At 45.7% G+C, this 26,962-nt stretch overlaps 1 protein-coding gene across 2 annotated transcripts in view; it reads left to right on the plus strand.

The window, feature by feature from the left end:
* The first annotated feature begins 1,590 nt into the window (after window positions 1-1,590).
* The window catches only part of LOC147440536 (mannose-P-dolichol utilization defect 1 protein homolog 2-like), a 31,060-nt gene continuing 5,688 nt past the window's right edge, over window positions 1,591-26,962 (plus strand). The window contains exon 1 of one of the 2 annotated variants that reach the window (XM_086530254.1): window positions 1,591-1,792. In XM_086530254.1, the coding sequence (XP_086386380.1) occupies window positions 1,640-1,792 (153 nt within the window). In that variant the 5' untranslated portion in view covers window positions 1,591-1,639. The remainder of the gene's footprint in view (window positions 1,793-26,962) is intronic. The other variant, XM_086530255.1, reaches the window with a different exon arrangement.

A 26,962-nucleotide genomic window follows, 5' to 3' on the forward strand; every position in this document is an offset into this window, starting at 1 on the left:
ATAGAGGGAACAACTTGACACATCTAAAAAAAATTCCTTGGGCTCGGTTTGGAATCTATGGGATTGACCCTTGCTTATAGGAACACTTCACAGTTGCCCTCCACCAAATCCTGCAAAAATTGTAGTAATAGAGGTGCCCCTGGGCTTTGGGAACTTTCTTCCTTCTTGCACGCTAGCCGAAAAACCTTCTACAAGTCGCCATCTACTCTAACTCCCACTTGTGCTACCTCTCCTCATCCACCAACACATTGCCACCTCCCCTTTTCACACCCTTTAACTTAAAAAAATTGTCTTTAATTCCTCTTTTTAAGCAACGATGAGCCGACCATGGTGCCTAGCCCACTCACATAAAGGGGCTCATCCCCCCCCCCCCCTCTTTCCTTCCCTCCCAAATTGTAGAGAGAGAGAGAGAGAGAGAGAGAGAGTTTGCAACGCGTGGCAGCAAGAGAGTAGCAACAAAGGATTTTGGATGTCTTGTCGGTGGGCGGTTTTGAATGCCGGCGGCTTCCTCTAGAGTATTCACAACCGACTTGCCTCTCGTTCTCTTATACATGCTCGAGGCAGGGTCTCAACCAAAGCTTTCCATTCCCCCTCTCCCACCTACCCTTTTAACTAAGTACTAGGTCTCTTCAGTTTTTGGACCATTTTCATTAAGTGAAATATACAAAGATACTCACTTTGGGAAAGGTATGGGAGCTAAAAGCGGAGGCATAATCAGGGGCTTGTGGATCTGGACAATGAAACAAAACCGTATTGCGAGCATGCTTGTGGACAGAGTGCAGCATACAGAATCGTAGCGGTCTTAGGTGGGAGACAACAGTGAGAAGAGGCCCGCTCGCCTGTTGTGGGTAGCGATAGGAGAAGATGCGATGCTTGTTGATGCTCGCTGGCTACTTGGTTTTGAGGACTATGGGTTTTGTTGCTACTGCTGGTTCTAAGTTGCCTCTCTTTTAGTCGATTTTTGGCTAGGACTTTCGTGTGCCTTGTATAAGTAGGTGACATGGGTATCCACTCAATGAAATGAACGACCAATAACTTGATGCACCAATAAGAAGCTAGACAATTACCCCTCTAATTTGTGGAAATTCCCAAAATACCCCTCAAATTTCAAAAATTCCCAAAACACACCCGATAGTTTGTCACAAATTCCCAAAATTCCCTTCAATTTTTCCAAAATTCCCAAAATACGCCTAGTTGTGAGATTAAATTTCTTGAAAGACAAAAAAAATTCTAGCTTTTCATAAGAAGACTGATTGTCTATCAATACAAGATGCTAAAACTAGAATTTGGGTCTGTTACGTAGCTTTGGAGATGAATTTCTTCATTATTTTTAAACTTAATTGCCCTTTTTTGCGGAGTAATTTGTGACAAATTACATGCTAAGCACTCAAAAACGGATCTTAATTGTTGAAAAAGAATAAAGATTAGACAATCCAATCAAAATAGATACAAGGGTATTTTGGTAATATTTGAAATTTGAGGGGTATTTTGGGAATTTCCAGAAATCAGAGGAGTATTTTGGTAATTTTCCCTTTTTAAAAAAAAAAAAACTGTTTTTAAAATAACGTCCCGATCACAATAGCGGTCGAGACTCGAGTACTTACTGAGGCCGAACCTTCAGTTGCGTGCAACGTCGAAAATGGAGCTGGAATTGTTGGGCATGAACTTCACCTGCTTCGTTGCCTCACTACGGGACTTTCAGTTGCCCTCTCAAACCTGTCTCCTTCCTCTCTTCTCTCAGGTGCTTGGATATGCCATCGTAGCAGCTTCCTCGATTGTCAAAGTCCCACAGGTCTCTCTCTCTCTCTCTCTCTCTCTCTCTCTCTCTCTCTCTCTCTCTCTCTCTCTGTGTGTGTGTGTGGGTGGGGGGCGGGGGGGGATTGGCTGTCTACTGTGTACCAAAGGCCTCTCGAGATGCTCAATTGCCTATCGTCCTCTGATCATCCTGAGGACGTACAAGACGAGAAATACACGTTGTGTCTATGAATACTTTGTACGATGAGTGCAGAATAAACCTCTGAGGGGGTGCATAATGCCATGTGATGTGGCCATGATCCAAAATGAAAAAGGACTGAAGATCTCCCCATGTCCTAAGAAAAGAGTATCTATGCTGCTCCACCGCCTTGGAGGAGCCCAATGACGTATCCCACTGGCTGCGAAGAGTATGTAGCAGCTCAGTCCAAATGTAGTCGATGTTGATGTGATGCTGCAAACTGCACCCAGCGCCCATGTCACAAACCCATCATGAATGTCCTCTCTCTCTCTCTCTCTCTCTCTCTCTCTCACACACACACACACACACACACACACACACACACAAGCGACACATTTTGATGCTATGCTTAAAAATGGATTTTGCAGGGCATGATTCTTAGACAAAGGCATGCCCAGATTTTCTTTTAAATGTTTCAAAATGCCCCTACATTACGATAACGGCAAATCATATCACCCTGGAATTGTGCATCGACATCAGGTTGATTTTTCATCACTGACAAATGACACCTCCCACCATTGCATCAAGATGATGTCCATTCTAACTAATTGAAGCTGCAGTACTGTCCTGCAAGAACGACAGGTGCTTTTGCATGGTGGAGAAGCTTTCCCCACTTGAGTATTTGGTTTCCAGCGAAACTGGGTTTCCAAGCAGCATCAAACCTCAAGCAACAAGACCAGCTTTAGACCTGTCTAGAGTGTTGTCACTTGCAACTTGACTTTGAAATTTTTTTCTCACCACTTACCTTCTTATGATATGGATGTGGAATAAGTTAAAAGGTATTATTGCTCTCAATAGAAGACATCTCTGCTATGATAGTCTAGCCTCATGCCAATGAGAGTAAACATAGCCGCCTTTGTAGATTCTGAGTCTGCTCTCTCGTAAACATCAAGGCATAATCTGCATTGTGTGAAAGACAAGTGACTCAACATGTGCTCATAGCAATTTCCTCATGAAGATAAAAAATCTAAATCGTTGACTAGAGAGCGAGCCCAAAAATCCCACCGCAAATTGCACTAGATTTATGGTTGTAAAACGCTTTGTAATTCATATTGCGTCTTACGAGTGCTAACGTGGTAATATGGCTGCTAACTGATTTTCGGCTAGAGTTATTGAAAGCAATTGACTTTTACGTCGTCTGAGCTCTTGGGGGGGCGCCTGTTTTTAGCAGATTTGCTTTTGGCCCTCGTGCCTTTTTAAGTGAGGCCTAGGGAGCCACTATGGTAGATCAATGCATGGTTGCACAGTCGTAGAGTGAGTACCTGACAACTGTACTTAGCGACTTGTTAATATAAAAGAAGTACCATGTGGGGCACCTGACTTAGGGCTAGTGCATCTGAGTAGAGAACTCTGTAATAGACTTGGACACCCCAAGCCAAAGATCTAGCGCAACACGCGTGAGAGAAACTGAAAGAACTGAACAAAACTAAGAGAAAGAGACGACACAGCACGACGGAGTTCCGCGTCGAGAGATACTGGCCCCAAAGACTGACACCCCTTATCTATTATTACAAAGCATCTGGCACCCCAAAATCTAGCGCCCCATGGGTTGTCTGTAAACATTGCCATGTTACCTGCCGTCAGCACAAATCACGTCGCAAAATGCGGGCCGTTTGTACAGCCTGCCACATTATCAGCTGCTGCGCTATTTGGGTCCAACTTTATATAAAAAAGGGTTCTCGGCCATGGTGCCATAAGTTGGAACAACTCATAAAAAAGTTTTCTAAAAAATTGGGCCTCTCGGCTGAGATCCATAAGTTGGTCAAACTTTTACCTTCACTAGGGTCCTGGCCCCTTTTCTATCCAGATTCCATCCCTTAGGCCATGCCACGTCATCACTTTGTGACACATCGGAAGCATTTTGACAGTTCCGATGAGGCGTCTTCATTTTTTAGCCCTCGGCCTCGCAAATCCAAGTATCTACCGCAAGATCCCATCAGCACCTCAGCATCTAGATCCATTGTATCAACATTTGTGCAATCTAAAGCAAATACCTCTCTAGCGACAGAGAGGGGGGACCCTTGGAGGGGGGTTTGGGATCCCATATGGTGTTAGTATTCTCTCTCTTTATCACTCACAGAACCTTCACTCACATCTCTCTCTCTCTCTCTCTCTCTCTCTCTCTCTCTCTCTCTCTCTCTTATCTCTAGTCTATTGCACATTTCTCTCATGAAGTAAAAGGAACCTTGAGTACGCACCGAGCATTCATCTTGAGTTATCACCATAAATCACTTTCGCTGTCAACTCACCATAACTCACTCTGCTGCACAGTACATAGGTACAAAGCTCTTTAGTGGTGTTCGGTAAGATCACTTGAGAAAAAGAATGTAAAGGACCACATTAATTTTTTTTGCTTGTTTAAGATTGCTCGTAACCCAAGATCACTTGGGCGTGGCAATCTTTGTAATTTGTGTTTTTGAAGAGTGGGTGGTAACCCAAAAGATAAGGGCTTGTCTAGCCTCCCCTCGTTCCTCTTTTCCACTCATCGATAGCGGAGCCTGCACATTGCAGTAGGCTAATCAACGTGAGGTGAGAAAAAGCAACCTTGGTGTGAGCGCAAGGCGGCCAAGGGATGCACCCGCAAGAGGGAGTTGAGCTTGGGTAAGAGAAAAGCCTATAAACGCATATTGCACACAATACCAAGGATCTAGTAACTAATCTTAGTCGTTGGTTTCTTTCCCTTGATTTTTTATTAGATTTTTGGGACCCTCTTTTTGAAGTCACAAATGATTGGACATTGTATGGCCAGTGTGTGAGGGCCGATGAACGAAATTTGCACCCTCAATAGTGAAGGCCAGGTCACCACGAGTTGGTCAGGCCAATCGACACTGAAATTTGAGTAGTAAAAGGTTGGCTAGGCTCAGCTCAAAGTCATTTAGGCCCCATGCGACACTATTTAAGTTGGTGGGTACTAGGAAATTAACTCAAATGAGGCAAACTGGACACTTGGCGACCCATGAGCGATCTGCAAGGCCACATCAGTTAGGGGTGCCCAATTTTGAGAGAAAAGGCTGATTTTGGCTGCCTTCTTCTTCATTGTGAAGTGCCTACAGAGTATGTGTGAGTAGTGGGTGCAGGTTTAACTTTAATGGAAAGCTTGCCTTTTCCTCTGTTCTATGCAACACGTTGATTCCGCTGTCGTGCACCTCTTTCCCCTTTTGAATACAGAAACGTGATGCCTAACTCAAGGGCTACTCATCTGTATGCACAATTGTGTGGGTTTATGTGCGATTGCAGAGGCAAGAGCCTCTTGTAAAGGTACCGCAACTCAAGTGCTTGCTACAGATGCGATTGGCACGCGAAATGGAGCCCAAAACAGGGGAATACAACCTGCTGTGTATTTTTGCAGGTTATGGTTTTGGCCGTTTTTGTTGCCTAACAGTCCAGGAGCTTCGGGGAAGCTAGGGTATCGCCATACAGGTGTTTTCTGGTGCATTTGAGAGGCCGAAAATAGAGAATTCAGCGTGCTGTAATTTCTTGCCAGGTTTAGAAAAGTGCTCTAATGCTCCGGAAAAGTTACCTATGGCATGGGAAAATTGTCTGTGAAGCCTTCTACAGTTGTTATGTTACCGAAATTGGGCTAGAGTAGGCCATTTTCAGCCCAATAAAAGTGGGACAACACCAAGAACCTCAAGTACCCCAAGAACCCAAATACACCAAGTATCCAGGAACCCCAAGTACCTCAGTACTTAGTGCATGGTCATCACCAGAAGCAGAATGGATACTTTGCTTGAAGGTGATGAGCGTGGAATTGGAGAAGATCGGGATCACCATTTCGGAATCCTCTTCCATTCCTATCTATGCCACAGATTGCACCAAACTCAATGGAGGCTTTGTTGAAATCAATGGTGGAGATGATGCTACAGCAAGAGACTCAACGGGCTGAACTTGAAAGGGAAAGGGAAGCTCAACGGGTCGCAACCATAAGGGAAAGAATGGCTCTAGAAAGGAAACGCGAAGCTCATCATATAGTTACCGAAGAAAAGAGGGTACCTATGGAGCTAGAGCATGAACGGGAACGCAATGCTCATTGTATAGTTGCCAAAGAAACGAACGTAGCTATGGAGCTAGAGCGGGAACGGGAACGCAGAGCTCTACGTATAGCTGCTGAAGAAAAGAGGGTAGCTATGGTGAAACCGGCCCGTAGGGCGGTAGGCGTTGGCTTTCACCCGATATTCTTTACTTTAAACACACACATAGAGCACTTTGCAAAGAGAACCTGCGACGGGAATTAACACTTGAATACACACAGCTCGAAAGCTAGAATGCTCCGAGCAGACACCGACAACCTGTAGGCCCCAAAATTGGCGCCCCTTTCGGTATTTCTTTATTCTTTAGGAGGGTAAATTACAAGGTAAGGTCCTGGGAATCCTTCATGTGTATCCACCTAGATACCATTTGATTTGGCCAAATTTCGGCAGCATAACAGCCCCAAAACTTGCGCGAAACCAATTCCCCTGCTAGAACTCACTTGCACTGGCATATACCCTCTGATTCCTGCCCAAAAACAGTAAATTCAGCACGCTGTATTTACTGGTTTTTGCCCTGTTTTCAGCCCCAAACAGTCCCCTTATTGTCCTCTGCCAGTGGGGCACGATTCCCAAGTGTCCTGGCGTCCGTATGGCTGAAAAACAGTCAAATTACAGCGCATACACAGCGCTGATTTTGCACCTGTATGGTGAGGTTATGACCCTCACCAGTGCCTGCTTTGGAGTAGCAGCTAGCTACCCCTGTTCCTGCTCAAGGAGGCTCTTGCCTCAGCACGAAAGCATGAACCCACACAACTGTACATGAGTCAAATGAGGAGCCCTCTTGTGGGGCATCACATAACTGCACGTAGGGGAGAGAGAGAGCAGTGTGTAGTGTGTAGGGCATCACTCCTAGCACCACACTGTACATGAGAGGGAAAGGAAGCACTCCATAGCTCTTAACCTGTGACAAATGCTGAAATGAGGCCTTCCCAGCTTAAAAATTCAGCGCCCATTTTTCTGGAAGAGGCAAGTGCATGAAAATGTGACACTTGGCGCATTTACAAGCATTTTTCCGTTTCGGGTTCGCCGCTTAAAAATATCCCAACCGACGCGTCAGTTGACTTCACGGCAGAGTTGTAAAATGTTCCCCTAGTCATACCGGAGGTAATGACATGAACACATTTCGCGGCCCAAAATAGCAGTTCCCTAAATTTTAGGAGATGCTTCCGTTGGGCTCCCACTGGTCTTCTGACCATCTATCCTCATTGGGACCGCATCCAAAAGTGCAATGTGGCCCAGCTGTCGGATACTTTTTGTTGGTAGTCCCACCTTGACTTTACGCCTTAATTGAGTTTACTTCCTAGTATCCACCAACTTGCTAAGTGCGACGGGGGAACCTATATGATCTTGCTCTGAGCCTAGACATCCTCTTACCATACGAATTCCAGTGCCGACCACTTCCCGTCTGCGGGTGAAACTACCGTTCACACTGGCCATACAATGTCCGACCGGTTGTTACTTCAAAAAGAGGGTCTCAAAACAAATAAAATAAACCCCATTGGAAAGAAACCAACAACCAAGGTTAGCAGCTGCCACATCTCTGTGACATGGTTAATAACTGCCACGTCCTCGTGACATATGGAGCTAGGGCATGAGGCGCAAAGAAACCTACGCATGCAAGAGTTAGTCTACCAAGTCCTCACCTCACAGGCGGACCCACCCAAAGAAGCCGTGGAGACATCACATAGACAAGGTAGAGATGAGGACTCCAACAATCCAGTCACTAAAAAGTTGACGTTCAGTAGGTATGATGCCAAGATGGATGCATCTGTGATTTGTTCTTGGTTGCATCAATCTAACGCGTACTTCGCTAGTACATGAAAAGCAGTAACATAAAATTTTGACAGTTGCCATGTATTTGTCGAGAGATGCCATTAATTGGTTTCAAGCCTTGCAAGAGGCACATATGGCCGTGCACCTTGAGCATGCCACGAATGGTGAACCTCTGTTTTACAGTTGGGTTGACTTCCAAATGAAGCTAAAGGATCGCTTTATGTCATCGTAATTTCTGGCCTGGTCGAAAGAGAATTGGAGAGCTCTCAAGCAAAATGGGACTCTTGTTATATCTTTTTCTAACCATGTTTTGCAGAATGGTGTTCTTTCATGAGGTTGTGGCAACCACTAACCTTAGTTGTTGTTTTTTCCCCTTGATTTTTGTCACAAAGTGATGACGTGGTTACCGACAATAGAAACCCTAATTTCTGCCGGAAACCCTAACTGCTGGCTGAAACCCTAATTGGCTGAAACCCTAAAAATCTGCCACGTGGGCAAGGGTACAGAAATCCCTGAAATTGCGGCAGATTTTGCGCTGCAAAAGTTGCTTTTTGGGCTACGCAATTGGGCAGAGAAAGAGAGAGAGAGAGTCCAATTGCTTTATTTAAAAAAAAAGCCCACAGAGGGTTTGAGAGAGAGAAGTTTTTAGCTTTTGATTTAGAAGCTTTTGGGGCTCTGCTTTTGGGCATCCCTTGTAACTTTAAATAAGTGGTTTGGGCATTCACTTCTCAGAGCATCTGGACGCAGAGTCTGAGAGTGAATCCCGACCCACTCTTTTGTACTTTGAACTGATTAATACAAAAAGAAATACCGAAAGGGGCGCCAGTCTTTGGGGCCAATATCTCTAGGCACGGAACTCCGCCGGGCAAGTGCAAATCTATTGTGATCTGTGAATTGTTTGAAGTGGTTATTTGGTGCTGTTGTGATTGATTCTTGACTTGGAGTGTCTAAGTCTGTTACAATTTTTCTTTAATTTTTGGGACCCTCTTTTTGAAGTCACAAATGGCCGGACATTGTGTGGCTGGTGTGAAACGATGAACGGTTGAGAGTTTGACCCGCTGTCGGGAAGGGCAGGTCGCCAAGAGATGGTCGGACTAGTCGGCAGTGAAATCCGAGCAGTAAAAGGGTGTCTAGGCTCAGTTCAAAGTCTTTAGCCCCTCGCTGCACTTAATAAGTCGGTGATACTATGAATTTAACTCAAAAGAGGCAAAGTGGACACATGGCGGCTCCATATCGAATTGCCAGATTTGCAAGAAGAGGGGGCGCCCAAATTGAGAGAAGAGGCTGATTTTTGGCTCATAAGGGATCCACAGTGTGTGTGAGTAGTGGGTGCAGGTGATCACAACTTTAATGGAAAGCTTGCCTTCTTCCTTGTCTTATGTAGCGTGATGATTCTGCTCTCGTGCATCTCTCCCCCTATGAATACAGAAAGGTGATGCCCCGCTCAAGGGCTTTTCATCTGTATGTACAGTTGTGTGGGTTCATGCGCGATTGCCGAGGCAAGAGCCTCTTACACATGTACTGGATTAGCTAATTTCTAATCCCCCGCAGGTATAGGTGAATTCAGAGAGTTTTCATGCAAGAAATCTCGTCCGATTCAAAGGGCAAGTAGTCCTATAGGTGCGGGAGCTTGAGGGCTTGCTACGGATGCGACCGGCACACGAAACGGAGCCCAAAACAGTAAAATACAGCCTGCTGTGTATTTTTGCAGGTTTAAAGTTTTGACCCTAATTGATCCCTAATACTCCAGGAGCTTCCGAGAAGCATTGGGATCACTGTATAGGCGATCTGGTGCATTTTCAAGGCAGAGCATAGAGAATTCAGCGTACTGCAGATTCTCGCCAGGTTTCGGAAAGTGTTCGTATGCGTTGGGAAGTCACCTTTGGCATGGGGATTTTGCCTGTGAAGCCTCCTATTGCGGTTATGCTACCGATATTGGGCTAGAGTAGGCCATTTTCAGCCCGGTAAAAGGGGGACAGCTCGTAGGACTTACAGGTTATCTCCCAAGTTTTATAAAAATAAAGAAATACCAAAAGGGGCGCCAGTCTTTGGGGCCTACAGGGTGTCACTGTCTGCCCGAGAGCGCTCTAGCTACCAAGCCGTGGTTTGTGAAAAGTGTTAATTCCAGTCACAGGTTTATTCGTGAAGTTTTCCTCTGTGTTGTAAAGTCAAGTAAAGTTTATCAAGTAAAGAATTGGTGAAAGCTAAAGTCGACCGCCCTACGGGTCGGTTTTTCATGGTTCCGTCGCCGGGACAGAATCACTTTTTCCTTAAAGAGTGAGCCTTGGTTGGTTTGCGATGAAGATAGAGCACAGGAACTTGGAATTACACTATGGATGATAGGACAAACGACGCCAAGGAAGAGGGTTGCTCTTCACAGGACAGACATGCTATTCCTCCGATGTTCGAGGTTGGCAAGAGTTCACGGCCACCCTTGTCTGTACCTTTTGTTGATTTGAATGCTCCACAAGGTCAAGGGTATATGCGAGGATTGTTTTAGGACAGAATTGGTTGTTGTTGTGAATGTGTTCTCTCGGTTGGTGCAAAATCCCACGTTTATGGAATATCTGCAAGCGCCGCCAGTGCCACAGTAGAGAAGGCAACTGTCTCATGTGCAACAGAGCCTGTTGAGGCTCAAGCCCAGGTCCCTTGTGCATCCTAGCAGGGCGGGGAGCACTCACATGTTGCAGAGTCACGTGGGGCTCCAAGACAAGTTCCTTTTGTCCACGAACAGGTGGTTAGGACGCCTATTCCACAGGCGTTACAAGTTTAGCTAGCCACCTTTCAGAGTCCGCATGTTGCATTAAATGGACAGGGAACCAGTTTCCATGCTATACAATAGGTTTTTCCACCACCCACGGTACATCCTGGGTATTTTGGGGATGGATCAGTGTTTCAGAGCATGGCTGGTTATGCGCCTGGAAACCAGCAATATATGCCAGGAACAATGTTGGGGGTATGCAAGGCATGATGCCAAACCCCATGTATGGAAATATTGGCATGTAGCAAGGGTTTCAGTGCAACCAGGAATATTGGCATGCAGCAAGGGTTTCAGTGCAACCAGGGCCAGTTTGGGGTGCCACATGGCAGTTTTGGCATGGCTGGTTTTTTCGACCAGCAGCCACATATGGCATCAGTGACGCAAAATGTCAATGGCCAAGCCACGTTGATGATCCCTATTACATCGCCCATGTTGCAGACAATTCCCTATGACAATTGGGAGCACTAGAAAAGCCGATTGCATACAAAGAAGGTGGTGCAATACCCGCCACATGGGTATACTTCAAGCAAATGTTTGCATCTGCGTGGCTGTCAAATGAATTTGAAGCCTATGTTAGGCACCAACTCACTGTGGCTACTTGCAAGAGCCTACAGGAGTACAATCGGAGGTTTTGTAAAGCGTTACCCTCAGTAACCTCCTACAGGTTTGTGCCACTGACAGAGAAGATTGAAAAGTATTGTTGTGGACTGCTTAAAGGGCTTCGAGATTACCGTACAAAGAAGAGAGTGGCTACCATCACTCAGCTTATGGAAGGTGCTAACACTAGTCTTGCCTTGTTGAAGGGAGAGGACAATGGGTTTCCAGGCAACCTGAAAGGGGGTCAACAAAAGAAAAATTCAGCAAAGAAGCCCGTTGTAAACGTGTCTCCTGAAGCGTCCCAGGGGTTAGCAAAGGCAAACAAAGACAAGGACTCAGCCGAGACGTTCGAAGGACAGTCCAAGAAAAAGAAAAGGAATCCTTTTATGCGCAAGTCGTTCGAAGAGAAGAAGGCTTTAATGGCTGAGAAGAAACGTTTCATATGCGAGCAGCCTAGTCACTTTGCTACAGATTGTCCACAAAGAAGACGACCAACTGATTTGGATGATAAAGAAGACAGGAAAGGCAAGAAGCCCTAACCCACGGCAGTTCTAGTGCCAGATATGGTGGGTGATATGCCAAGTTCAGATGCCAGTGAGTTATGTAGAGCGTGGGGTAAAGTCAGAGACAAGACAACACTTATCTTCTTTTGATCCAGGTGCTAAAGCAAACTTTATCTCACAAAAGTTGGCCATCAGGCTGGGCATGAAAGCTGAAGAGATGGGGTACACAGCAGAGGCAGGGTTGGCATGTCCTGGTCACTCAGAGTGTGTTACGCCTATGATTGGAAAGCTGCGTCTGCATATCCATGTGGACACAGAGGAATTTTATATCATGCCATTGGAAGGGTGCGATGCGCTGTTGGGAATCCCGTGGATGTTCAGTCTAAATGGAGTGCTGGAGGAAATCCCGTGGATGCCATGTATACTAGATGTCTTCAACAAAAAGATCACCCTTCAACATAGGGGCAAAACTCACATCCTTGATGTAAAGCTTTAAAGGGAGTCCATTTCTATTATATCTGCTTTGGCTATCACTTCTGTAATTAAGAATCATCTTTCTGCGTACTTGATTTTTGCACGTGATGTTTCAGATAATTGTCAGTCAAATTTATCTGTGTTAGAAAAAGGAAGGTCAGTATTTGCGAGAGTTTAATGATTGCTTTACTGACCCATTACCGTCTCGGTTCTGCCAGAGAGGCCTGAGGATCATGCAATAGATTTGGTGCCGGGTTGTAGCCCACCAAATAGGCCTCCCTACAGGGTTAGTGCGGCTCAACAGAAAGAGATTATGGGCCAAGTAGAGGAGCTCCTAGAGAAAGGGCTGATTCAACCTAGTTCTTCACCCTTTTGCTCCCCAGTGCTTCTAGTGCAAAGGATGGCTCTTGGCGCATGTGTATTGATTATCGTGCGTTGAATAAGAATACCATCAAAAATAGGTTTCCTATTCCAAGGATTGATGATATTCTTGACAGACTAGAGGGTGCTGCAATTTTCAGCTGGATAGACCTTAAGAGTGGGTACCATCAGATTCGTATCAGGCCAGAGGATGTGCACAAGACTGGTTTGTATGAGTTCTTAGTGATGCCGTTCGGTCTTACAAATGCTCCTGGTACGTTCAAGAGGATGATGGATGAGATTTTCCGCCCACATCAAAAGTTTGTCGACACATTCTTTGACGACATGATAGTCTACTTAAAGAATGAAGAGGAGCATAGGCGTCACTTGACTGTTGTGTTCGAAGAGCTACGCAGTCACAGGTTGCTTGTCAATCCTAAGAAAAGTGAGTTCTTCTTGGAAGAGATTCACTTTCTTGGCCACATAGTGTCAAAGGATGGTGCCCGAATGGATCTAGCCAAGGTTGAAGCAATTAGGACATGGCCAGATTTGAAGACTGTGCATGATCTACATAGCTTCTTGGGCTTATGCTCTTACTACAGAAGGTTTATCAGGAACTTTGCCGAGATTGCTTCACCCCTACATGCTTTGCAAAAGAAAGAGGTCACGTTCAAGTGGACACAAAAAGAGATTTCAACCTCTAATCTCTTAGAGGAAAAGATGACTTTGGATCCAATAATTGTCTTACCAGACCTCAGGAAGTCATTTGTGGTCCAGTGTGACACGTGTGGCATTAGTATTGGGGCAGTGTTAATGCAAGATGGTCGGGTAATAGCTTACGAGGGCGGAATCTTGCAAGGGACAAAAAGATGATGCAAATCTATGAGAAAGAGCTACTGGTCATGATTCATGCACTTTCTAGTTGGAAGCACTACCTGTTAGGTCTGATTTTGTTGTCTGGACAGATCATCATACCTTGCGATACTTCTTGACGCAGTCAAAGTTATCCGAAAAGCACATGTGATGGGCAAACATTCTCTCTATGTTCCACTTTCAAATCTTGCATGTGGAAGGCAAGAAGAATGTTGTGGCTGATGCGTTATCAAGAAAGCCACAAATTTCAGCTGTGTCAATTTCTTATCATCATGAGCTTGATGACATGAAGGAACAATATGCTATTGATGAAGATTTTGCAAGGATCTTTGAACTGTTGCAAGATGGGCACTACCTCCTCAAGGATGGTTTTAAGATGATGCATGGCAGGTTATGTGTCACTAGGCCACTGCCACATAAAGTTATGGTAGAAAGCCATGTCCCACCGTATGTAGGGCATCGTGGTATAGATGCGACAGTAAAAGTGTTGGAGACATTCTTTTATTGGCCTACTTTGAGGAGAGATGTGGATGCCTTTGTGCGAGCATGCGTGATTTGCCAAAAGGTCAAGTTTGACAGGCAAAAGGTGTTAGATTTACACCACTCTGTTGCTTCACACAGGTCTAGGGCACTTTCTTATATGGCTAGTGTCTCCGGGCTGGCCACCCATAGTCTAGGTTGTACCTTGTCCAGCCGCACGAGTTTGGGACCGACTGCCACTTGAGCTGGGCGCCCACCTTGGGCACTCATATATATGGGGCTAGGGGGGGTACACATTCTATTCTGACATTACATTGTACGGGTCTTCTGCTCTAGTAGTCAGTGGGGGGCTGATCGCCCCCTCTTCCCCACACCTAGCATTTGTGTTCTCTCTCTCTCTCTCTCTCTCTCTCTCTCTCTCTCTCTCTCTCTCTCTCAAGTTCAACTCTCGTCGGACAGATCTTTAAGGTCTCTTGGGATAGTTTCCTACGACGTTAAAATCCTCTTCTTCTTCTTCTTCTCTCTCTCTCTCTCTCTCTCTCTCTCTCTCTCTCTCTCTCTCTCTCTCTCTCTCTCTCTCTCTCTCTCTCCTGCACACGCGCACTCATATGGTATCAGTCGCCAGCGTCGAGGGCGCTTTTGCATCAGGCTCTCCTCTCAACGGACCAGATCAGCCAACGATCTCTCTATTGTAAGCTAGCGCTAGCATCTCTGCAACTTTCCGTCGCGGGAACATCACCAAGTTGCCTAGTGTTTTTCACCTGACCTAGCGTATTTGCATGCTGCTGGCCGTTTTGCAATTGCAAGCAAAGATCTGCATCTCCTACCCTTGGCGCCCCTCCCTGCAACAAGATCGCACCAAATCAGCACCAGATCTGCCCTGCATTTTTTTGCCCAGATCTGCGTTTTTGGGACAGCTTGTGTTTTTTGGACCTTGCTGCGGTTTTGAGTAGTTGCAACAGTTTAGCTGCTGCGTTTTAAGCAAAACGCTGAGCTTTGGCACCTACGGGAGAGGCCTACACTGCCTGGCACTTGCAGATCTACACTCTTGGTCAGGTATCTACACGAAATTGGCACTTTTCTGGCATTATTTACTTGCTGTTTTTTCTCTGTTTTCAGCCCTCCGATGGTTGAGAAGTGCGAGGATCTATCACCCGCAACCTCTGGGACGCTCCCGTACCGATCGGTGGTGTACAGGCACTCTGAATTCTCTGTTACAACAACGTTTTCAGCCCCCTTTGCAGCGTTTTTTGGGCGGACAGTAGGCTGTTGCCTCTTGTGCGGTTGTTCACTCCCTTGCTTGTCATGACACCATCCAGTGGTTATCTTGGACTGCTACAGCATTGGAGACGGTACCTTCTTCGGCGACTTGAGATCTTGTCCATCGATCCTTGGGAGATCTTTGAGCGGTTATCTTGGTTTGCTACAGCATTGGAGACGGTACCTTCTTCGGCGACTTGAGATCTTGTCCATCGATCCTTGGGAGATCCATTCATTCCAGCCATCATTCGGCAGTTGCGCACTCCAGAGGGGGTGGTGACTTGTGCTTTGCTATGGACACACCTTTCATCTGAGGAGTTTACATGAGATATGGCCATGCTCATGGTATATGGGATTCCGACATTTTCGGAGAAGATACCACCATCTTGGGTGGACAAACACTTACCACTTGATCTTGACACGTCATATCACTTGCTTACCAGGAGTATCTACATGGACTTAGGGAGAGGATCTTGGATCTCTTCTTGGACAGGTTCATTGCTTGGATCTACAGACTGGAGTGGGACTTCAGTGCTTTGGACTCTCTTCGAGAGTTTACCCACGAGATCAGGCATCCCGCGACTACATCCGGAGTCACCCGGAGCTTGGCTTGGATGGTAGTGCAGTTGCTCTTCTACACTCCTGATCATTTGGATTGCTACCTTCAGAGTTGCTTACACTCACCCTCCGTAACCTTACAACAGACTTATCCCCGGACTTGGGTAGTACGCCACTCCCAGCTCATTCACATTGAGAGTCACACCGAGTTGCGGTTTGGTGGCGTTGGCGCGGATTCTGTTTTGGTTGACACCGGAGGATTGGAGGCAGAACATACAGGGAAGACGGCGCAGAAAGATTAGTCTGGCCTTTCCTCTTCTCAGAGGATCTTCATAGCGCAGACTTCTCAATCTGGCTTTCCTTCTTCATACAAGATGATTACGGTGCAGACAGCTTGGTCTGACCAGTGACACACCTCTTCGAAGAGGCCCTTCCCAGCGCAGACTGTTGCGTCTGGCTTTCCCCTCATCTTGGATTACCCTACCTATTGGCAGGACACCATGTGGTGGTGGTCCGTGCGGTCTCTCTGTGACTGATGCGGCTTACGGTAGCTTCTACAGTGCAAACTGCTTAGTTTGGCTTTCCTTGTTTAGGAGGATGTTTATGGCGTAGATTTCTATATCTGGCCTCCTGGAGTTTTACACGGCTTAGCCACCTGGCTACACTGCGTTACAGGTTCATGCATTAGCAGGCTTCCGGTCGTTCTCATGAGGGTTCCTGAGCTTCTCCATTTTCTCCAGACGGTTTGACTACAGACACCAGAGATCTTGTTAGGTCAGGACCTTCATGCAATATCTTCACGCTGTATCGGCGAGTACAACAGTTTGCTACACTGCTTGTGACGGCACTTTACCATGGAGATCGCTCAGAGGTGGTGACACCCCAAACTGCTGCTACACTAATGGAGTGTCCTTCAGTGGACATGGTAGCAGACATCTTCATCATTTGCCTCACATCTTTGGCTTCATGGGCTTTGTTCAACATCAGGTGTTAGAGAGGGGGTGTTAGATTTACACCACTCTGTTGCTTCACATAGGTCTAGGGCACTTCCTTGTATGGCTAGTGTCTCCGGGCTGGCCACCCATAGTCTAGGTTGTACCTTGTCCGGCTGCACGAGTTTAAGGCCGGCCGCCCACTTGAGTTGGACGCCCACCTTGGGCACTCATATATATGGGACCACGGGGGGTACACATATCATAGTCTGACATTACATTGTACGGGTCTTCAACTCTGGTAGTCAGTGGGGGACTGATTGCCCCCTCCTCCCCACACCTAGCGTTTGTGTTCTCTCTCTCTCTCTCTCTCTCTCTCTCTCTCTCTCTCTCTCTCTCTCACGCTTCCGCACACGCGCACTCTCACGAAAGGCACCAGGGTTATTACAGTGACTGCCTATTCTAGATAAGCCATGGGAAAGCATTGCTATGGATTTTATCTTTGATCTTCCAAGAATGCCGACAGGGAATGATGGTATATGGACCATTATTGGTAGGTTCAGCAAGCAGGCCCATGTTATTCCTGTCAGGAAGAAGATAAAATCTGACCAGATGGCACGATTGTTTATGTACAATGTTTTCAAGTACCACGGTATGCCACAATCTATTGTCAGTGATCGTGACCCTTGTATGACAAGCCTTTTTTGGAGAGGCTTGTTCAAAAACATGGCACCACGTTCAAGTTTTCATCCTCATTTCATCCACAGACTGATGGGCAGTCAGAAGAGACTAATTCTATTGTCTTAGATTTGCTGAATTGTTATGTGGTAGATAATAAGTGCAAGTGGGAACAATATCTACCCATGCTTGAGTATGCGTACAACAATACGGTGCATTCGTCAACAGGCAAGGCACCTTTTGAGATTGTTGAGGGTGGCTAAAAGGTTCTTCCCATTTTGCACACAAAGGACAAATTTTTAGAGACAGATCAATATGTAGAAAACATGGATCAAATGTATAAGAAGATCAAACTTGCCTTGGAGACGACTCAGGCAAAGCAGAAAAGGGCTGTTGATTGTCACCGTCGTGAATTGTTGTTTTCACCTTGTGATTGGGTACTCTTACGGTTTGAAAAGGCAAGGTTAAAGAAGATGAAGGGCAAGGAAAGGTTGTTTCCGAAGCTCAACATGCATTACTATGGGCCTTTTCAAGTACTTGAGAAGATCATCAATGTTGCGTGTAGGCTGAAATTGCCTGACACTTGGAAGATTCCTAATGCATTTCACGTGAGTTCACTAAGACCCTTTGTGGGTGATGTGCCAGATGAAGATCATCCAGAAGTTGAGGAACTTGATGAGATCTTGGTACCTGAGCAGATTTTGGCACATAAGGAAAGAAAAGTTAAAGGACAGGTTGTAAGACGCTATTTGGTGATGTTCAAGAACTATCCACCTATGGATGCAAAGTGGATGGAAGAGTGTGAACTTTTGGAGTCACCAAATGTATTGCAACTTTACCTCGAGGCCTTTGGGTTACAGCCTACGTATGCCCCAACTCAACGTGCTCAAAGGAGGGGTAATGATGGAGCTAGCACATCAAATGTACATACGGATTCAGTGCTGTCACAAAACGGGAGCGTACATGAGCACTTAGAAATCTGAAAAAAATAAAAGACTTTGCAAAGGTGAGAGAAGGGAGAAGATCGACACAGTATTGGGGACCAGAAGATGGGCTGGTCCCCCCCGTCAAGAGTATTCTTTATTCAGGGAGAATTCTTATACAAGCACGAGAACCCGAGGAAACCCCTCCGTTCTGTAATCTTAGACCCGAAGGTCGTGCTTTCCCGTAAAGGGCTTGAGCACAAGGCCGTTCCTTCCCGTAAGGGGCTTAGGCGCGAAGCCGTACTTTCCCGTAAGGGACTTAGGCGTGAAGCCGTACTTCTCGTGAGGGGCTTTCCCGTAAGACGGGAGATTCCTGCAAAACAAACCACACAAAGCAACAATTCTCAATGTGTATCAACACCTTATACCTGTCGCTCCTTGCTTGGAAAAGCGACCTCCGCACTCAGTCGTCACACGAACACTCTCAATTTACGTCGCCAACCTCTGCTCCAGAATCCCAGCGCTGGCTTCTTCTGCTGCTTCCGGCGTGTCCAAAAACTGAATGCTGGCTGCTACTTTATAGGGCCTGGCACCCGGCGGGAATAGAGGCCGAAAAAGCGGAACCCTGGTGCCCTAGAGAGAGGAGAGAGAAAGATCGCTGAATCTGCGCTTTCTAGAGAGAGCAGAGAGAGAGAGATCGTTGATTTTCAGCCTGCGTAACCTATTAGCGCTGGTTTTTGAGAGCCTTGCTTTATTTTATTAATAAAAGGGCTGGTCACTTAAAAGTGACCGGCCACTTTATAAAATAAAGTGTGAACCTTTTTAAGTGACCGGCCACTTTATAAAATAAAGTGTGAACCTGTTCAAACTTTAAAAACTCACTCAGTTAGTGAAAACAATGCTACACGAACACATTCCAGGCGTCCCCGGGTGCAGGACACGGCACAGATGCAATGCAGACACAGACTCCTCACGGGAAAACATCTGCCCTCCCGCGAATGTTCCCGCTTTTCGTAAAAAGCTTCATTGAACCCATCTTTATTCTTGTGCTTGCGTTCTTACGCGTATTTTCTTACTCAGTTCGGATTTCCTCCTTAGCCTACGGGATGCCCCCTTACTGATGCACCCGTCACCCATCATGTGACGCATCAGGGGCACTCGTAACCCGGCCCTTTCCACCGAACTTACGGAAACTCCTTCGCGATGCTTACCGTCACCCATCAAATGACACATCAGAGTTGTCCGTTCTTGATGGCAGTTCCTGTAGCTACAATCTTTTAACAGTTCTTAGTGCACACAATAAAATATCCTAAAAAAGAGATTAATCTTTAAAAATAAGAAAATAGTCCAATTAGCAACATCCCTCTGGCTTCTAAACAGTTGACCTCAACTGTAGTGCTTGGACATATACCTCCAGTATCTCGGGATAAGCTGCTATTCCTCTTGCGTCATCCACTGAGCATCTAGATTCGAATAGTTCTTCAACTTAACCAAATACTTCCGTGTTATCTTTCCGGATTTGAGAGGCCGCTCCTGATGACTTACTATCTGCTCCGGTTGGAGTATTTCTTCTGTTTCCTCAACCTCAGGAGGTTCCTCAGCACTAGGCTGGCTCGGAGGCGGTCCCACATACGGCCGGAGTAAATTGACATGGAAAGCATTATGGATCTTCTAATTAGGTGGTAGCTCTAATCGGGAGGTGATCTTAAACGGCCCATAATAACGGGTAGAAAGTTTTACCACCTTACCCTTATGAGACGTTGGTTTCTTAAGTCTTGCCTTCTCAAACTTGAGTAAGACTAACTGTCCGACTGTTAAGTCTAGATTCCTCCTGTGCTTGTCTGCAGCTTTCTTATGCTTTTCCTGAGAGCGTAGAATAACTCTCCTAACTTGCCCGTAGACTGTGTCCAAATCCCTGACAAATTCATCTGCTACAAAGATCTTATCCTTAGTTAAAAGGATCGGTGGAAGCAAAGGCTTACCATAGAGAATTTCAAAAGGTGCTTTCCCCGTCGATGAGTGTATGGTATTGTTATACGCATACTCGACAAGAGGCAAATATTTCTCCCAGTCAGATTGCCGGTCTGACACATAAGCTTTTAACATATCCAATACTGTGGAATTGGCTATCTCACTTTGCCCGTCCGTTTGAGGATGGTAGGTAGATGAAAATTCAGCTTCGCACCAAGATTATCCATCAAGGCACGCCAAAAATTTCCTGTCATGCGAGGATCTTGATCACTCACAATAGACTTAGGCATTCCATGATGCTTAAAGATCTGTGCCAGAAAGACCCTAGCCATATGATCTGCTTTGATTGTTTTCTTGACTGGTATAAAGTGTACTTGCTTGCTAAACCTGTCCACAATGGTCCAGATCGCGTCATTTCCAGTCTGAGTTCTAGGGAGGTCCATGATAAAGTCCATGGCAATACTTTCCCAAGGTTCATTAGGCACAGGTAATGGTTGTAGCAACCCAGGCGTCTTATGCCGATCATACTTCACTTTTTGGCAAACCAAGCATTCCTTGACATATTTATCAATGTCTGCTTTAAGGCTAGGCCAAAAGAAATATCTTTCCATTGCTAAGGTCGTAGGGAGAATACCCCGATGACCCGCGTAAGGCGAAGCGTGTGCTTCATCCATGATCTTCTTTCTTAATGGTTCCGCCACACATATGGCCTGAAGGTGGTAGAGATAACCGTCCCGAATGGAATAGGGAAACTCATTCTCTCCACGATGTAGCTTTCCCCAAATGGTGGAGAAGTCTGGGTCATTTGGATACAAATCGTGTAGTGCTTCTAATTCTTGGTGATACACCAAAGTGATAGCGTTCACCCTTGGCCGCCTAGACAATGCGTCCGCGACCACATTCTTACTCCCAGCCGTGTGAAGGATCTGGAAGTGAAACATAGACAAAAAGTTTGCCCATCTCATCTGCTTCTCAGATAGTTTCCTTTGCGTAAGAAAATACCGCAAACTCTGGTGATCAGTCTTGATCACAAAATCCGCTCCTAGAAGATAGTGCTTCCAGTTGGATAAGGCGTGAATCACAGCCGTGAGTTCCTTTTCGTAGATTGATGCATGCAACTCTGCATCCTTAAGCCGTCTGCTTTCGTAGGCCACTGCATGGCCTTCTTGGTTTAACACTGCTCCGATGCAATCGCCTGAAGCATCGCAGTGAACCTCAAATGGTTTCCTTAAGTCAGGCACTATCAAAATAGGTCCATGGCTTAGCAAGTACTTGAGTCGATCAAAAGCTCCTTGTTGTCTCGATCCCCATGTGAGCGGAATCTTCTTCTTTGTCAAATCATGAAGTGGTCCTGCTACATGAGCAAATCCTCGGACAAATCTTCGATAATACGAACATAATCCCAGGAAGCTATGTACATCATGTACTGTAGTGGGAATATGCCATTCTTCTACCACTCGGATCTTGGCAGGATCCATACTCACTTGATTGTGAGAGACTATATGGCCGAGATAGTGTATCTCTGAGAGGAAGAACTCGCTCTTCTTTGCATTCACATGCAACTCATGCTTTCGCAATTCTTGAAACACTAAGTCCAAGTGCTTCCGATGTTCCTCTTCTGACTTAGAGAAGATGAGTATGTCGTCAAAGAATACTCCCGTAAAAACTCGATACGGGCTGAAAATGCGGTCCATCATGCGATTGAACGTCGCAGGAGCATTGGTCAAGCCGAAAGGCATTACCAAAAATTCATATAGTCCAAAGGTTGTGCGGAAAGCAGTCTTATGGACATCCTCAGGGGCGATCCGTATCTGATGATACCCACTCGTTAAGTCTATGCGACTAAAGACACTTGCACCCTGCAACTTATCAAGTATATCATCAATCCGAGGGATCGGAAAGCGATTCTTGATCGTGATCTTGTTTAAAGACCTATAGTCTATGCACATTCGAAACGTGCCATCTTTCTTCTGCACCAGTAAAACTGGAGAGCAGTAGGGTGAAGCACTGGGCCGTACTAACCCTTTCTCTAGAAGCTCGTTGACTTGCTTCAGAATTTCCTCTTGCTGAGCAAGACTCACCCGATAAGGGGGTTGATTGGGAGGCGAGCTACCCGGTATGAGATCTATGCGGTGATCTTCCGGGCGTACCGGAGGGAGTTCATCAGGAAGTGTTTCCGTGAAACAATCTTTGTACTTTTCAATAAATTGAAGACGCTTAATTTCCAGACTAGAGAGAGAGTCCCTACTAGTTTTATCCTTCTCACGTGCAAAAATCAAGTAAGCAGAAACACACTTCTTCATTTCTTTCTTAATGGAGATATGGCTTACAATTGGGAACTGCCAATCTCCTACATCAGCATGAATCTTTATTTTCTTACCCCCATGATCAAAAGTGAGGGTCTTTTCCGCATAATCGGGAATAGGTGTCATGTGGAAGTGCCATGGCATACCCAAGATGATATCACATCCCTCGATGGGTGCCATCAAAAATGATTCGCGGTCCTTGTACTCGCCAATCCGAAGATTGAGCTGTCCTTGCACGGGAGTTGCATTGGTTGTCAACCCCTCGAATGCCGATCTGGATGTAACCGGTGTGCCAAGCTGAGCCGGTGTGAGGCACAAGCGTTCGGCAGTATCTAGGGAGATGAAGTTATCCGTGGATCCTGGATCATAAAGAATCAGTACTCGCTGGTTGTTCAAAGACCCCCAGCCCTTCAGAAGTTGACGCTTCCCTTTCTCCGTTTCTGTGTTTCCTTGAACATCTGGAATTGAGTTCGAGCTTGGTGGTGCGGGTTCCTTCCTTGCTTTCTCTTGCCTCGTAGAGGCTTGTTCTTGCCGTTGCTGCTTTAGGAGGCAATCCGGTTTCATATGTCCTTTCTCGCCACAGTAGAAGCATCTTCCTTCCTCTCTGAAAGTTTGAAGTTGAGTAGGAGAAAGATACTTAGTTCGCTTGCCATTGCCCTCTGGCTTCTTAGAGTGATCATCGTCCCTAGATGGAGGACGTTTTCTTCCTTGGCCCCCTTGGTCATCGTAGACCCCTCTTTGTCTTGCACGGTAAGTGCTATGCTCCATTTTTCTGGGCATCTGAGTTGAGTGCAAATCCTTAGCAATGATTGCTGACTCCATCATCCTCTGAAAATTATCATGCGGATAGACTTTCATACTCTTTCGAAGCTGCGGTTGGAGACCTGCTTCGAACTTTCGTTTCTTTTCCTCGTCGGCAATCTTCATGAAGGGAGTGACCTTTAGAAGAACTGACCAATACTTGTCCACATAGGTCATTACTCTTTCATGTTCCTTCTGGGCAAGCCAGTCCCATTCCTTCCGTATGTCCTGCTCGAAGTCAGGTGGAAGAAATTGTTCATAAAATTCAGATTTGAAGCTTTCCCAAGTTCTGGCTTGTGAACCTTCCAGAATCTTGGCTAACCACCAATTACTTGCTGTGTCACAAACGGGAGCGCATAACAATATAAAATACATTTGGATAAATAGGATTTATCACTTATTACTGAAGCCTGAGGATATAGAGAGAAATAAATAGAGAGAGAGATAGAGAGTGAGAAGATCGACACAGTACTTGGGACCTGAAGATGGGCTGGTCCCCCCCCCGTAATAGTATCTTTATTACTGAGGAGAAGTCTATACAAGCACTTGAACCGAACGTATTACCACGTTCGTTCTAGAATAAGAATTGATGGTTCCCGGAAGCCTTAGCTTCCGATCCCTAGGGCAAAACCCTATTCCAAGGAACTTCCGTTCCTTATTCCAATTCCTCGAGAATCAAGGTTCTCGCCTCTGGATCTCACCTTCCAGACTCAGGGAATGACATCCTTGCAACTCTCTTTTCCAACTCTGTTTCCAGAGTCCTCTTCCCGCAGAACAACTCTGCTTTCCCGGACACGAAGTCCTTACTTGGGAATCCCAACTTCCGGATCACAACTTGAGAGACTACCTCTCTCCGATCCGTGGATCTACTTCCCAAACTCGGGTACGAAACCCTTGGGCTGATCTGGCTCTAGTTCCTCAGAGCTCTTTTCTCCTGCAGAGGCTCATGCCTTCCTCTGCTCCTACTCCCTCACGAAGAGGAAGTACACCTGCAATCAAATACTCAAAGATCAGAACATGAAAATCGTTACCTTCAAAGTCTCGACGCTCGAAACGCAACTCGATTCTCGAAAAGCAATTCCTCGAAAGAGATCTCTGCATAGAAAATCCTCTCTTCCAATCCTACACACAAAAGAGGTGTGTTCTCAGGTTCCTTCTCGTAAATCAGCCCCGTCTACGACGTTTATGGGCTGAAAACAGAGAAAAACAGCAACTTCTCACGATGGAAACACGCTTCGTAGGCACTTCTTCGCGAAGGAACTCGCGCACTGGGTCTTGGCGACATCTGGTACACTTGGGGCAGCCACGGGCATCACCGGCAACGTCTTCTTTACGACTGAAATCTGCTGCAGCATCTCCTCCTTGCAAAGATTGGTCCTCCCCTCTGAGTGAGGGCATGTGATGCTTTTATAGCTCCTACCCACGGGCACAAATAGCTGCTCCCGTAGAGATTTTTTTTTTCATTTTTTTTTCATTTTTTTTTTTTTCCCGTTCTGCCAGAAAAAGAGAGAGAGAAAACACTGGCTGATCTGTTGCCTTATTTATCAGATGCTGCCCACTTATTAAGTGGGCGGTCGGTCACCTTTAAAAATGGTCTGAATCTGTCCAAAAACTCAATAAAACCTTATAAGTTAAAAACAATGCTTTCACAGCACTTCCCAGGCGTCCCTAGATGCAATCACATGCACAATTAAAATGCAGACATAGACTTCCTCGCGGGAAAGCATTTGCTTTCCCGAAAAGCAATCCCGCTTTCTTAGAAAGCATTTGTTTTTCCTCAAAGTTTCCTTTGAAACCATCTTCATTCAAGTGCTTGCTTTTTCCTTGTGCACAATTCTAACACAGTTCGGAATTTCCTCCCGACTATGGATATTCCCTTTCCGATGCACCGCACCCGTCACCCACCTTGTGACGAATCAGGAATACCCATCACCTAGTCCTTTCCTACCGAACTTACGGTACAATCTCCTTCACGATGCTCTATGTCACCCATCCTATGACGCATCAGAGATGTCGGTTCCTAGATGGTCGGATACTTCTTTCCGATGCTCCCTGTCACCAATCCGATGAGACGCATCAGAAGTACCCATTCCTGGTGGCCTTACAGATATGTCTCATGACCTTTCCTACGGATACATGTGATGATAAAAGAGTGCTAATCACACTAAATCATCTATGGCATGTATATCTGGCATACAATCGAGGACGTTTGCGATTTCAAGAGGGGAGTATGTCATGAGGCTGTGGCAATCACTAACCTTAGTTGTTGATTTCTTTCCCTTGATTTTTCTTTAACTTTTAGGACCCTCTTTTTGAAGTCACAAATGGCCGGACATTGTGTGGCCAGTGTAAAACGGCCGACGGCCGAGAGTTTCACCTGCAGTCGGGAAGGGAAGGTCTACCTCAGGAGGATGTTCTGTAACTGGTTCTGCAGGAATTTGGCCAACGAAAGGTCGTAGAAGGCTCATGTGAAAAGTATTATGGATTTTCCAATTCTCCTGGGAGATCCAATCTAAATACTATGTCGTTTATCTGTTCTGTAATCTTAAATGGGCCATAATATCTGTTGAAAAGTTTTATAACCTTCCCTTTCTGATTGGCCTGTTTCTTAAGTCGCGCTTTATCAAACTTAAGAAGAACAAATTGTCCTTCAGTTAGCTTGAGATCACGACGATGTTTATCTGCTGCTTTCTTATGCTTTTCTTGAGATCTAAGGATAGCGCGTTTCACTTGCGTGTAAAGGGTATCCAGATCTCGAACAAATTCATTAGCTGCAAATATCTTTTCCTTAGTGAGAAGGATTGGAGGAAGATGTGGTTTGCCATAAATAACCTCAAAAGGAGCTTTCCCTGTAGAGGAATGTATGGTGTTTTTATAGGCAGACTCTGCGAGAGGTAGATACTTCTCCCATTCTCTTTGGTTATCTGAGACATAGCACTTCAAAATGTCTAGGAATGTGGAGATAGCGATGTCGCTTTGTCCATCTGTATGAGGATGATAAGCTGAAGAGAAATTCAGCTTAGTCCCTAAGTTCGTAGAAAGTGCTCGCTAAAAATTACTGGTCATTCGTGGGTCGCGATCACTGATAATCGTTTTAGGTATACCATGATGCTTAAAAATATGGTCCAGAAAGATCTTGGCCATGTGATCAGCTTTAATGGTTTTCTTACTGGAATGAAATGAGCATGCTTACTGAATTTGTCTATAATAGTCCAGATTGCATCATTTCCATTCGGAGTGCGTGGTAAATCGATTATAAAATCCATGGCAATACTTTCCCAGGGTGGAAGGGGCTGAAGCAAGCAAGGGGTCTTATGGCAATCATACTTGGCTTTTTGGCATGGTACACATTCTCTGACATATTTGTCTATGTCAGTGCGTAGTGTTGGCCAATAAAATATCTTTCTAGGGCCTGTGTTGTAGACATTATGCCTTTGTGGCCTACGTAAGGAGAAGCATGTGCTTCATCCATTACCTTTGTTCTAAGTGGATGCGCCACACAAAGAGCCTCATGGAAATAAAGGTAACCATCCTTAATAGAGTAGGGAAAGATTTCCGTACCAGTTTGTAGCTGTTGCTAGATTTCACCAAAATCGGAGTCATCAGGATACATCTCGGGTAGAGATGCAAACTCTTGATGATGTTTACTTGTTATGGCATTTACTTTGGGGCCATCGAGAGAGCCAAT

The sequence above is a fragment of the Adiantum capillus-veneris genome, chromosome 15 (assembly GCF_014529385.1).
Source record: "Adiantum capillus-veneris isolate H3 chromosome 15, ASM1452938v2, whole genome shotgun sequence".
Taxonomy (NCBI): domain Eukaryota; kingdom Viridiplantae; phylum Streptophyta; class Polypodiopsida; order Polypodiales; family Pteridaceae; genus Adiantum; species Adiantum capillus-veneris.